The sequence below is a fragment of the Chiloscyllium plagiosum genome, unplaced genomic scaffold (genome assembly GCF_037043375.1).
Source record: "Chiloscyllium plagiosum isolate Xiang-an unplaced genomic scaffold, Cpla_swu_hap1 HiC_scaffold_25, whole genome shotgun sequence".
Lineage (NCBI taxonomy): Eukaryota > Metazoa > Chordata > Chondrichthyes > Orectolobiformes > Hemiscylliidae > Chiloscyllium > Chiloscyllium plagiosum.
The window spans coordinates 34,901,106-34,914,982 of NW_028270163.1; the positions used below are offsets into that span (position 1 = coordinate 34,901,106).

The following is a 13,877-nucleotide window of genomic DNA, read 5'->3' on the forward strand; positions in this document are numbered from 1 at the left end:
AGCGGCCCTAGCACTTCCCCTTGTGATATCCAAATCCCACTTCTAACTTACTGCAAAGCTATCTCCTGGTCTCTGCTTTTTGTCATACAGCCAGTCAGGAATCTAGTCTGTACTTATTCTTCACTTGGTTTGTGACATCATTCATTAGCTCATATATGGTATCTTATCAAAAGACTCATAGAAATCCAGATATATCAATTTCACTATTCACATTCACTGTCTTAATTTGCTCTTCAAAGAATTCGATGAAGTTGGTCAAGCAATACTTCCTGATTTGAAATCTGTATTCACTGTTTATTACGGTATTTTTGGTTTCCAAATGGTTTCCTACTTTCTCCTGTAGTATGGATTCCATAATTTTCTCTGCTTACAATGTTAAGGCAACTGGTCTATCCTTCCCTGAACATAGCCTATTTCGAATCTTAAATACAAGTAGATTAGGTTAGATTCCCTACAGTGTGGAAACAGGCCCTTCGGCCCAACAAGTCCACACCGGCCCTCCGAAGAGCAACCCACCCAGACCCATTTCCCTCTGACTAATGCACCTAACACTGCAGGCAATTTAGCATGGCCAAGTCACCTGACCTGCACATTTTTGGACTGTGGGAGGAAACCGGAGTACCCGCTGTTCAATAGTTCTGTGGCATAATACCTTTTTGTAATGAATTATTAAATATATTAACTTGCAATATACAACTGGTTTGGTTAATATTAATGTAAGCACAAGAACCCCATACCTGTTGAGTTTGGGGTTATAGAAATCACATTACGAACTGTACATGTATAAAAAAACCTCATTCTAATTTATTGTGCAAGACCATAACAGCATTCAAAAAATAATGGAGAAAAAATACATTTAAGTTACTGCATTTTAATGTTCCATGAAAGAATATTGACAAACTAAATAATTATTTGGTAGATGTAAAAATTAGTTGCCTTACCAAACTATCAACTCCAACAAGAGTGTGATTAGCATTGTAGATGGAGTAGGTAAGTTGGTAGACGCCATCATTTGTTTCACTGTTTCCATAGAAGCCAACCCCAACAGCAGCACTGTAAAAGAAAAATAAACTTCTCTGAAAAAAAATCAATATGATGGGTCATTTACACATTACTCAACAATACTGAAAGAAAGTACCAGATGGAAGAAAGAAATGAAATGGAAAGTCAGTAATACAGTGAAACGTTCAGATGGCATCAAGTCATTTGATTTACTTCAGGTCACGAAACTCTCATAGTTATTAGCGTATGTAATCCTTTGTCAATGGTGCAACATTATGATGTTCTTGCCCTGAAAACCTACAATTGTTATATCATACATTGTATACAGATGGCATATCTTTTCACACTGTGAATCATTAATGTATTTCAATATTAGCTCTTTATATATTCACAAATACAAAGGGCAATTGTTGCTACACAGAGATTCAGATCTTGAACAGATCTCTCTCAGAGACGCAACCTGGATTGTTGAATATTTCCAGCTTTTTAAGTTACTTTGTAGATTTCCAACTGCAATATTTTGCCTTTTGTTAATAAGAATTTATACATTTGTGCAGCAACATATAACATGTTCACCAAACAGCACAAAATATTCCAGATAGGGACATTCACCTGTTGTAGCAACATGCAAGAAAATAATGTAATAAAAGGTGTAAATATTAACATGATTTTTAAGACTTGGGTTTCAAAATGGTAGTATATGGTTACTTTTGTGAATGCATTTTAAAAAAAACTAGGTCAGATGATCTTTCCCCAATGGTGAACTAATCCGGCACAGGCTCGAGAGCAGGGAATCCCTGGAGTGTTAACAGAAAATTGATTACAGTATACTGGCATGGTTTGCAACAGGTGGAATGAACATTGAAGGCCCATCTGTTGTTTTCAATTTAGAATAATCAAGGATTGATTTTTGGTTTCAAAAATCTAGACATTGGAAGTTTTTAATGGTAGTTCACAACAGACCTGACTGGGATCAGAGCAAGTATAGTTCGTCTGCTGGAAAGTCTTTTCAGAGCAGTCAAGAGAATAAATTATCTCAGTAGAAAAGTTTAGTTTGTGCAACTTCCACATCTGGATTGTTTGATTAGAAAGCTGCATGTTGTTGAAAGCTGAGAAAAACTAAGCTCTGAGTTTGGTAAATATTGATGTATGAGGACACTACAGTTTATTGGACAGAAACTTTGACAATCAGTTAATTTGAAATTAAACATTTGACATAGAGCTTTTTTTTGGATTAGAATTTCTACAAATTGATGGTATTTGGAAATATAATGAAAGATTTGCTGCCTGTGTGATTTAAGATCTTGCCAACTGTCTTCTATTTCTCGATAGCTTGATTTGTTTACTTTCATATTTTGTATATAAGCTTCTGTTCTTGTTAGTAAAGATACTCTTCAGCCTCATGTGACTATGTTTCAGTGACTGCCCGCCACATTAGAGCTGCGGTGCTTAAAAAAAGGATCCATCAAGCCAGATTTAATTCTGAGATCTGATTTATAAGACAAGTCATCATAGTCATACTGGATCATAGGGCTGCTCTCTAATTTAAGAGAGATGACCAGTGGTGATTTAACCTGAGGGTCACCATGCTTCAGGCAAGAAGAGATGTTAAGAAGTAGGGTCCTTTATGGTAACTTCATTCAGTGTAGGAATTGAACCCATGATGTGACATTATTGCATCAAAAACCAAGTGTCCGGCCGACTGAATTAACTGACCCCTATTTGACATGTACAGAATTACCATCAGCTGGGGTTATAACTGCAAATCCATCTTGTTTCTATGCACTGAGAACAAGTTGTAGCTTTCAAAAACAATTAAATCCGAAGCAGCTTAGAAGTCAAGGAGGCACACATTTCTGGCTGCAATGCAAGGTCAAAAGGAGGATGGATAAGATTATGAGTAAAGATAATGAAGGGATTTGAAGATGGGCATGAGAATTTTGAATTGGATGATTGGTATATATGGATGTCACAGAGCCAGAAAAAAGTACAGATATGCAAATATAAATTTTAATTCAATTTTATTAAATTAATGTTCAAAGTTTCCACCTGCACAAAAAAAATGAATGATGTTTTTTAAAAAGTTGTCTACACAGCCTTTCAGGTGTTTAACAGCAAGGTATATTGGTTATGCTTTTTCTCACTGAAGTTCAAATTCAAAAAACAAAGAATTGCTGTAAAAGATCTGATGGGATTTATTGAAATTAACTCAAAATATTGGAAGTTCTGGTGGAATTACCTAATATTTAAATATGCGTCACAGAGAACCAGTTTGTACATTTCTGCTGGTACAGACCAAGCTAATGTTGTTGGGATTAGTGATGGAGAAATTTAATCAAAAAGGAATCTTTTACCAAATGCTCTTAATCTCCTTTAATAAATGAAGCCTGAGGCCACACAAATCAATCTTTCCCACTTTAGTGTGGAATTAAACTTTCAAAGTTTATGAACACTTGCAAGATAAATTTCATCTGTCATTTGTCAACCAACATTTTTTAAAAAATTAACTAGTTCATTTATAATTCCAGATCCCTGTTATAGCATGCATATGCCACCCTTGTTTGCATCTCTTCATGTGCCTTATTCAATGACTGATTTTCAGAGATTCTGCATAATCATCTGGACTTCAAAGGGATTCGGGTACCCAACTTCTAAGTGTCTACCATCAGAACACTCCCAGGAGAGATACTGCACAAGGTTAGATACAAAGTTTTGCACATAATAGCACAAATATTATAAAGGGGTATTGATAGACCGCGTGAATGGGTGAAACTGTGTTAGATGAAATTCATTTCAAGCAAGTGTGTGATTATCAAGTTGCCGTACAAAGAGAGAGTACAAAGTTGGTTTAAAAAAATGATACCTGGACGTCAGGTGTTAAGTTCTGAGCAGAGATTATAAACTGGAGGGAGTTCAGAAAACATTTATGACCAGGATGTTGCCAGGTATGGAAGATTTGATTTATAAAGAAAGGCTGGATAGGCTGTGACTTTTTTCACCGCAGCTCAGGAGGTTGAGGGGTGACCTTATAGAGGTTTATAAAATCATGAAGGGCATGGATAGGGTTAATGGCAAGTGTCTTTTCCATAAAATGGGTGATTTCAAGACAAGGTGACCCATTTTTAAGTTGAGAGGAGAGAGATTAAAAAAAAAATGAGAGGCAGATTTTTTTTACACAGAGGGTGGTTCAAGAGTGGAATGAACTTCCTGAGAAAGTGGTGGATGTGGGCGCAGTTACAATGTTTAAAAGATGCTTAGATAAGTCCATAAATAGGAATGGTTTGGAGGGATATGGGCTGGGGCAGGCAAGTGGGATTAGTTTAGTTTGGGATTATGTTTGGCATGGACTGGTTGGACTGAAAGGTCTGTTTCCATGCTGTATGATTCTATGAAACCATCACCTGTCTGAAATTGATCACAACAAGTGCAGGTAAATGTAGAAATTCTGAAGTTACAGCCTATCACTGTGCTCTGGTGCTGTGAACACCAAACCTGGGGGCAATAATCATTGAAATAGTTGATATGTTAAGAACATCCCACTTTCTGCTTTTACATTACTATCGATTAGCCAATTTTAAAAATCCCATGTAATGGAGTATTTAAACCGTGATCTGAATAATAACCAAGGCTGAAAAAGACTATATTTGATGTAAATTGTTAAGGTCATCAAAGAAAAGCTATTAGATTTTCTAAAACAAATTTTAAAAAACAAAATGACTTTTCCGATTTCAGCTTCCAATTTCATCCAGTGTGTTTTGTCCGAATCTTTATTTTGCAATATGTAAATGTTTGCAAAGTGATTTTATTTTAGTGCTTTTCATTTCACAATTGGTTATCTGCAAGAATAGCTTAACATGATTTACTGCCTAGATGGATACCATCACTGAGGTCATCAGCAATGCCATCACTGCAGCTCCACCCTGAGAATTCCCATTAATCAATGCTACAATCCACTGCAAGATGAAAGGAGGTAAAGTTTTTGCCAGAGACTGCTTGATCTGTCAGCAATGCACCTGCTGACATCTAACAAAGTGTGTTGAACAGCATAGCTTCCTTGATCATGTACTCTATGCGCCTATTATTAAAGCTGAGGATAATATACACATTTTTTAACCGCTCATTCCACCTGTGATGCCACTTTTAGGAACTTATGCTCCTGTACACCGTTTAAAGTTGCATTTTGTTTTATACTGTCTCTTCATATTCTTTTTCTATCAAAACACACCACTTCACATTTTTCTTGTTGACCTTCATCTGCCATCTGTTTGTCCACTCCATCAAATATCAATGTCCATTCTAGTTTTATATTGTCTTCCTCTCAGTTTACAAGTTTTGTAAATCCATAAACTTGCAAATTTTCCCTGCACATTAAGATGAGTGGCATGGTGGCTCAGTGGTTAGCACTACCATCCCAGGGACTTGGGTTCAATTCCAATCTCAGGCGACTGGCTGTGTGAAGTTTGCACAAACTCCTAATGTCTGTGTGGGATCCCTCTGAGTATTCCGGTTTTCATCTACAGTCCAGGGATGTGTAGGCGAGGTGGATTGGCCATGGGAAATGCAGAGTTGCAGGGATGCTCTTTGAAGGGCTATTGTGGACTCGATGGGCCAAATGCTTCCACACTGTCAGAATTCTATGATCCATGTCATTAATGTAGAGCAGGAAGAAATATGGGTTCTGAAATAACCCACAGAGGCCAGCATCCTGTCAAGAAGTCATCATTTAGTTACATGCATTGAGTCCTTGACACTGTTATGGCTTCCTCAGAGTCAGATCTCAGAGTGAACAAAACCTCTGATACTCTTGATTTTATCTGTCAGCCAGAGCTCCCTGATCGGACCAGATTAACAGCCCCAATCAAGGAACTCATTACAATCACTACAGGTCCCAAAACTGCCCTTCAAGGAACCCCACGACAAAGCTTCTCCAAGTTCACAAAGTATGTATCTAATTTTACACTTTGTTTCCTATCTATCAGCCAATTCAGTGTCTATGTTGCTAGTTTCCTGTTTATTTCAAGACCAGCTCTTGTCTACATGGAGTTCATACTTTCTCCCCGTGTCTACATAGAGGTCCTCTGTAGGCTCCAGTTTCCTCCCACAGCCCAAAGATGCGCAGGTTAGGTGGATTAGCCATGGGAAATGTAGAGTTACAGGGAGGGCTGTGTACAGATGGGATCCTCTTCAGATGGTCAGTGTGAATTCAATGGGCCGAATGGCCTGCATACTGTAGGGATTCTATGATTCTATTCTATAAGTCTACTATTTTCCACTCAATTCTACTCATTAAAGAGCACGCTTTACTAAACCAGTATTATGCAATGAGATAGGATTAATTAGTAATCTCACAGTGAAGGTGCCACTGGGATGCAGCAACCAAAACCAGATTAAATTTCTCATTTAGATTTTTTGTTTACAATGTAAATAAGAGCAATTTGGAAGGCATGAAAACAAAACTGTCTGAAGTGAATTGGCAGATTAGGCTGAAGGATACGTCAGTAATGATGTGGTGGCAAACATTTAAGGAGATATTTCAAAATGTACAGAATAAATGAATTCCAAAGAGTAAACAAAATTCCAATGGATGGCCCCACCATCCATGGTTAACTGAAACAGTTAAAAAATACATCAAAAATGAAAGGAAAGCAAATAATTATGTGAAGACGATGGCAAGTCAGAAGATTGAATGGAATATAAAAATAACAAAAGCATGATCAAAGAATTCATGAAGAGGGAATAACTGGGATCCAAAGATGATTGGCTAATTGAATCCAGAATTGACTGAGTGATTGGAAGTAAAGATGCTCAGTTTGGGATCTAATTAGATTCCCTACAGTGTGGAAGGATGATGACCAAGCCTATGTCCAGTGAGATTCTGAAGAATAGGGGCCCTTGCTGTTTCTAGTATGATTTAACAATTTAGACTTGAATGTAGGAGAGTATAGGGGCAGCACAGTGGCTCAGCGGCTAGCACTGCAGTCTCATAGCACCAGGGACTCAGGTTCGATTCCAGCCTCAGGCGACTGTCTGTTTGAGTTTGCAAATTCTCCCCGTGTCTGCGTGGGTTTCCTACGGGTAATCCCCGTGTCTGCGTGGGTTTCCACACTGTAATCTAATCTAAACTCTTCATAACTATAACACTCCAATCCTGACAACACCATAGTAAATCTCCATTGTACCCAGATCTCTCCAATAATGTGGATTCCAGAACGCATACAATACTTTAGCTGTGGCTTATAAAATATTTAATATAGTTCCAACATGATCTCCTTGCTCTTAAACTCTATGCCTCAGCTAATAAAGGCAAGTGCCCAATAAGCCTTCTTAATAGTTTATCTGCCTATCTTTCTATCTTAAGTGACCAGTCAACGTGCACACCAATGTCCATCCGATCCTCAGTGTCTCCCAGGGTCCTATTGTTGTATTTCATGTATTCCCTTGCCGTGTTTGTCCTGTCCAAGTGCATTACCTCACACTTATCCAGATTGAATTCCATTTGCCACTGATCAGCCCATCTGTATCCTCCTGTTATTTGAGATTATTCTCATTATTTTCCATCCCATCAATTTCCATATAATCAACTAATTTTCTAATCAATTAGATTAGATTAGATTCCCTATAGTGTGAAACAGGCCCTTTGGCCCAACCAGTCCACACTGACCCTCCGAAGAGTAACCCACCCAGACCCATTTCCCTCTGACCAATGCACCCAACACTATGTGCAATTTAGTATCACAAATCCACCTGACCTGCACACCTTTGGATTGTGGAAGGAAACTGGAGCACCCGTAGGAAACCCACGCAGACACGGGGAGAATTTGCAAACTCAAACAGACAGTCGCCTGAGGCTGGAATCGAACCTGAGTCCCTGGTGCTATGAGACTGCAGTGCTAGCCGCTGAGCCACTGTGCTGCCCCTATACTCTCCTACATTCAAGTCTAAATTGTTAAATCATACTAGAAACAGCAAGGGCCCCTATTCTTCAGAATCTCACTGGACATAGGCTTGGTCATCATCCTTCCACACTGTAGGGAATCTAATTAGATCCCAAACTGAGCATCTTTACTTCCAATCACTCAGTCAATTCTGGATTCAATTAGCCAATCATCTTTGGATCCCAGTGATGCTTATCTTTGCTATCAGTCTCTCATGCAGGACATTATCAAAAGCCTTGCTGATGTCTTGGTGGGCTATATTGAATGCATTGCCCTCACATTAAGGGAAATCATGTTTAACCAATGTAAGTGACCTGTGGAAAAAACATTGCCGTGGATAAACAGGAATCAATAGATATACTATAACCTAGATTTCCAGAAAGGCATGTGACAAAGTGTCACATCAAATGTTATTGCAAAAAATAAAAGCACATGGTATATTGACATGGATAGAAGTTTGTCTGGTGAACAAGAAGTACAGAGGAGGCAGGAATTAATCTTTTCATGGTCCTAAGGGATATTGCTGAACAAAAAGGCCTTGAAGTGCAGGTTCATAACTCCTTGAAAGTAGAGTCGCAGATAGATAGGATAGTGAAGGTGATGTTTGGTATGCTTTCCTTAATTGGTCAGAGTATTGAGTACAGACGTTGGGAGGTCATGTTGCGGCTATATAGGACATTGGCTAGGCCATGTTTGGAATACTGTATGCAATTCAAGCCTCCTTCCTATGGGAAGGATGTTGTGAAACTTGAAAAGGGTCAGAAAAGATTTACAAGGATGTTGCCAGGGTTGGAGGATTTGAGCTATAGGGAGAGGTTGAATAGGCTGGGGCTGTTTTCCCTGGCGCGTCGGAGGCTGAGGGTGAACTTATAGAGGTCTATAAAATCATGAGGGGCATGGATAGGATAAATAGACAAGATGTTGTGGTTCTGTTCGCCGAGCTGGAAGTTTTTGTTGCAAACGTTTCGTCCCCTGGCTAGGCGACATCATCAGTGCTTGGGAGCCTCCTGCGAAGCGCTTCTTTGATGTTTCCTCCGGTGTTTATAGTGGTCTGTCCCTGCCGCTTCCGGTTGTCAGTTTCAGCTGTACGCTGTAGTGGTTGGTATATTGGGTCCAGGTCGATGTGTTTGTTGATGGAGTTTTGTGGCTGAATGCCATGCCTCCATCAACAAACACATCGACCTGGACCCAATATACCAACCACTACAGCGGACAGCTGAAACTGACAACCGGAAGCGGCAGGGACAGACCACTATAAACACCGGAGGAAACATCAAAGAAGCGCTTCGCAGGAGGCTCCCAAGCACTGATGATGTCGCCTAGCCAGGGGACGAAACGTTTGCAACAAAAACTTCCAGCTCGGCGAACAGAACCACAACAATGAGCACCCGAGCTACAAATCTTCGCACAAACTTTGAAAAAATAGACAAGATCTTTTCCCTGGGGTGAGGGAGTCCAGAACTCGAGGGCATTGGTTTAGGGTGAGGGGAAAGATATAAAAGAGACCTAAGGGGTGACTTTTTCACGCAGACAGTGGTACGTGTATGGAATAAGCTGCCAGAGGAAGTGGTGGAGGCTGGTACAATTGCAACATTTAAAAGGCATCTGGATGGGCAGATGAATAGGAAGGATTTGGAGGGATATGGGCCGGGTGCTGGCAGTAGGACTAGATTGGGTTAGGATAGCTGGTCGGCATGGACGAGTTGGACAGAAGAGTCAGTTTCCGTGCTATACATCTCTATGACTCTATGTTGACAACATGTAACAAGTGGTGTACCACAGGGATCAGTTCTCCAACATTTTTCTATTTTTGTTTAAGAATCGAATGTTCATTCCCTCAAAAGTGGTGATAAGAGTAAGCTTGAACTCCAGTTCCCAGGCTTAAATATAATCCCTCAATTTTCTTTGCTAACCAATAGCTAAACTCAGTAGAAATTTCAATCAATATGTTCATTGAAGAAGGTAGCAGCATCTTATTAAAGGTAGCAACAAAAGGTTAAATGTCAATTGTTTTTGCTAAGTTCACTGCATTATTCTGAGCTAATTCAAGCTGCAAGCCCGACCCCGGGACAGGGATAGAAATGTCCTTGGCCCTGGGCACAACAGGTCACTTACAGTCCAGAGCCCTGGTTATTGGGCCTTGATCCCACCAAACTTGGACTACAACAGTTAAAGTGAGACACTCTAGTTGAGAAATGCTGACAGGAAGCATCTTCTCTCCACAAGCTTAGCTCAGCTTGACACAATTGTTTTATTTTTGTTTCCATTTCACCAGCTTCCCTAATTGCTACAGATTGCAAATCAGAAAGTGTTTGGAGCTAACCAACATCAAATAGAAAAGCATTACATCTAATAATTGGCCTGCCAATTTAAAAGAAATTGAGATATTGGGTAATGTCATATGAAAGCGATACTTTCCATTTGTCCAACATATTTTACAAAGACTGAATTGAGAACGGTGCTCAAATCACTCATTCATAAGGGAACTCCAATTCTGGATAAAATAAATAAAATCTTTCAGGAAAACATCCGGACTGATTTCCGGGCAGACGGGTCCTATCTTTAGGAGTACGAAAGGTTTTGATAAAAGAGACACAGAGAAAAGTGCAACTGCTTTTGGGCAAGTGAAAAACTAGAAATACTCAATACAAGACAGTCATCAGGTAGCTGTGGAACAGGACCATAAAATATAGAATTTAAGCAAAGGATTACAGTATCATGCAATGACATGACATATTGAACAAACTTAGATTCCTGTTAAGTCTTTCATCTTTTAGAATGGGTTGCAGGTTTTGGTTCATTAATATGCATTTTACTATAAATTCTGTGTTTTATTATTCTGTTCCACAGTTATCTGATGAAGGAGCAGTGCTCCGAAAGCTAGTGCTTCCAAATAAACCTGTTGGACTATTATCCTGGTGTTGTGTGATTTTGTTTTAACAAAGCTCACAGTAGACTTCCAATGGCATTTAATGACTACCGTGAATTTTTATTTTAGTGTTGATTGTGGACTGAATTGTGAAAATGACTCACAATACGATTGAGGAAGGAGTCGCTGTACTTTTAAAAAACCAAGTTTCTGAGAATCATTTTAAATCATGTTAACACTGCTCTTTTGCAGTCGTGGGGAAAGGTGGAAAGGGAGACACTACAACTCTGGATTATGTAAACAAAGTGAGATTTGGCTGATAACAGATTGTTGATTGGACTGTGGAATTGTGACCAGTTGTAGATGTCAAAAGCCAACAGATTGAAGACATTGTCTGATTGGCTGATAGGTGAACAGCCTATGATTGCAAATAATATTGACAGAAACCCCTGTCTCCCTCTCTCTCCAGTAAAATATCTAAAGCCTGAAGAAAAATTGATTATTTTCTCTCACCAGTTCTCATAAGCTATTTTGTTTTGACTGTTTGCGAATCAGTCTACGTCTGTTGTGAAGAAGTGAAAGAACGGAAGATTTTGGGAAACAGAAGGAACTCCCTATTGAATCCTGAAGACTGATGCCATTTCACTCTGCAAAAACCCTTGACCCATAACACTAATTTTCTTTTGTCTGATTGTAAGTGTGCGTGTGGAGTGGGTGGGGGGTTAGAAGGAGGTCTCTACCTATTGCAGTTTAGAAGAATGAGAGGTGATTGAATTGAAATAGTTTAGTTTGGGATTGTGGTTGGCATGGACTGGTTGGACCGATGGATTTGGTTCCATGCAGAATGACACAATGACTCTTAAGAGGCTTGATAGGGTAAGCGCTGAGAGAGTGTTTCTCCTCATGATAAAGTCTGGGACCAGAGGATATAGTCTCAGAATTAAGGGATACCAATTTAAGATGGGGATGAGGATGAATCTCTTCTCTCAGAGGACTGAGAGTCTTTGGAATTCCTTGTCATAGCAGTGGGGCAGTGACTTTGAGTACATTTATGGCTGAGACAGATGGATTCTTGATCAGTAGGGAGATCATGGGTTGGGGGGACACCAGAGGAAAATGGACATGAGCAATGTCAGATCAGCCATAATCCTAGTGAATAACAGAGCAGGCTTGAGGGACTGAATGGCCAACTCCTGTTCCCATTTCTTATAGTTAAAGTTTGGGCTTTAGAGTTATACATCAACAGTTCATAGTTGTGTATCAGTAGTTAGGACCTACTTATTTGCAATAAATAGTTATTCTTGTTAAGTTCAGAAACATGTTCATGTCTTCTTCTAACGTGAGTCTATAACACCAAAGTGGGAACTTCGCATACTTTGATAAGAATGTTTTAACTTCAGCGATGACTTTGGGAATAGCAGGGCATGACATCCAGTGCACTGCCTCAGTGAGATGTGACATTACATGCAGCTGTGGACATTGTTACATTCCCATGTGGAAGCCTTAAGTCAAAATAAGAAATTTACTGAATGACTTCAAAGTGAAGAAATTGCTTACAAAATATCATTTTGTAGCTTTTACTTTGACACAAATCAGAATCTACATGAATATGAATTAACAGGCAAATTATACTGCAAACTAAACAGGAAAATTTCACTTTTAAATAATCACTACAATAAAAGTACATCTTTCATAGGTATTCTCATCACTCTCTGCAAAAACTAACACTACTTAGCTGTATGCTGGTTTTATACATGCAGGATAGCATGGCAATAGCTTTCACCTTCAAAGTTCATGGATATGATTATCATCAGTAGTCTCATTTCAACAAATCCCTCTCACTGGAACTCTCATCCTGAAATGATGGTAGAATCAGAGTCTTTGAATTTTTTTAAGACATAAGTAGAAGGTTCCTCATTAAGCAAGGGGTTGAAAGGTGGTCATGGATAGGCAAGAATGTGGATTTCAGCTAACAATTAGATCAGCCATGATCTCACTGAATAGCAGAGCAGGCTGGAGGGGCTGAATGGTCGATTCCTGCTCCTGACTTACATGTTCATAAGTATGTAAAACCAATTCTCGTAAGAGACCCCAAGCCGTTCGCATAGCTTCCACATTTTTAATTTTTTTTAGCTAACTGAGAGTATCTCCATGAGTTCCTGTCTTCTTTTCTGTCAAACAGAACATCTGTCCCTTCCTGAGAGTGATTTGCTTTCCCTCCTGAGAGGAATTCTGTATTTCTGTCTCTGTCTGCAGCTGTGCACTGGTAACCTTCATCCTCAAGTTGATTTGTTTTAGCTCTTCTCTCTGTTGCCAGCGACGTGGTAGTCTGACTGTAGCTTCCATCTGTTGGTACTGTTTCCAGATCAAAGATCATCAGGTCACATGAACTGGTGTTGCTTACTATCCAAGAAAATTACAACTGACCTCTATACAACAGATGCAAACTATTAAAAGTCATTTTCAAACAATATTCTTCACAACAGTTGCAGATTCCAGACCTTTAAAGAAACATCCTTATTTTGCAGTTTCCAGGTCAAAGGTCATCGTAATTCTCAAATTACCTCCTGGACCCTGATTTCTGAATCTTATGATCTTGTACTTTGAGGGCGGCACAGTGGTTAGCACTGCTGCCTCACAGCGCCAGAGACCCGGGTTCAATTCCCGACTCAGGCGACTGACTGTGTGGAGTTTGCACATTCTCCCCATGTTTGTGTGGGTTTCCTCCGGGTGCTCCGGTTTCCTCCCACAGTCCAAAGATGTGCAGGTCAGGTGAATTGGCAATGCTAAATTGCCCGTAGTGTTAGGTAATGTAGGGGAATGGGTGGGTTACGCTTCGGCGGGTCGGTGTGGACTTGTTGGGCCGAAGGGCCTGTTTCCACACTATAAGTAATCTAATCTAATCTACTAGCACTTGCAGGTTACTTTATTTCCTAAATATTTTCTAAATGCATAGATATGCCTTGGAAAGGGTTGAGGTTCTTCTGAAACCTTATTGGGATAGCCATGGCTATTTTGGGAAAACATTTTCAGGCTGGTTTTGACTGATAATGATCATCATCATCATCATC

The 13,877-nt window shown here is 39.6% G+C and overlaps 1 protein-coding gene across 1 annotated transcript in view; it reads right to left on the reverse strand.

The window, feature by feature from the left end:
• ttyh2 (tweety family member 2) overlaps positions 1-13,877 on the reverse strand; it is a 145,013-nt gene that overhangs the window by 86,453 nt on the left and 44,683 nt on the right. Inside the window, exon 3 of the mRNA XM_043714740.2 lies at positions 942-1,053. Within this exon, the coding sequence (XP_043570675.2) occupies positions 942-1,053 (112 nt within the window). The remainder of the gene's footprint in view (positions 1-941; positions 1,054-13,877) is intronic.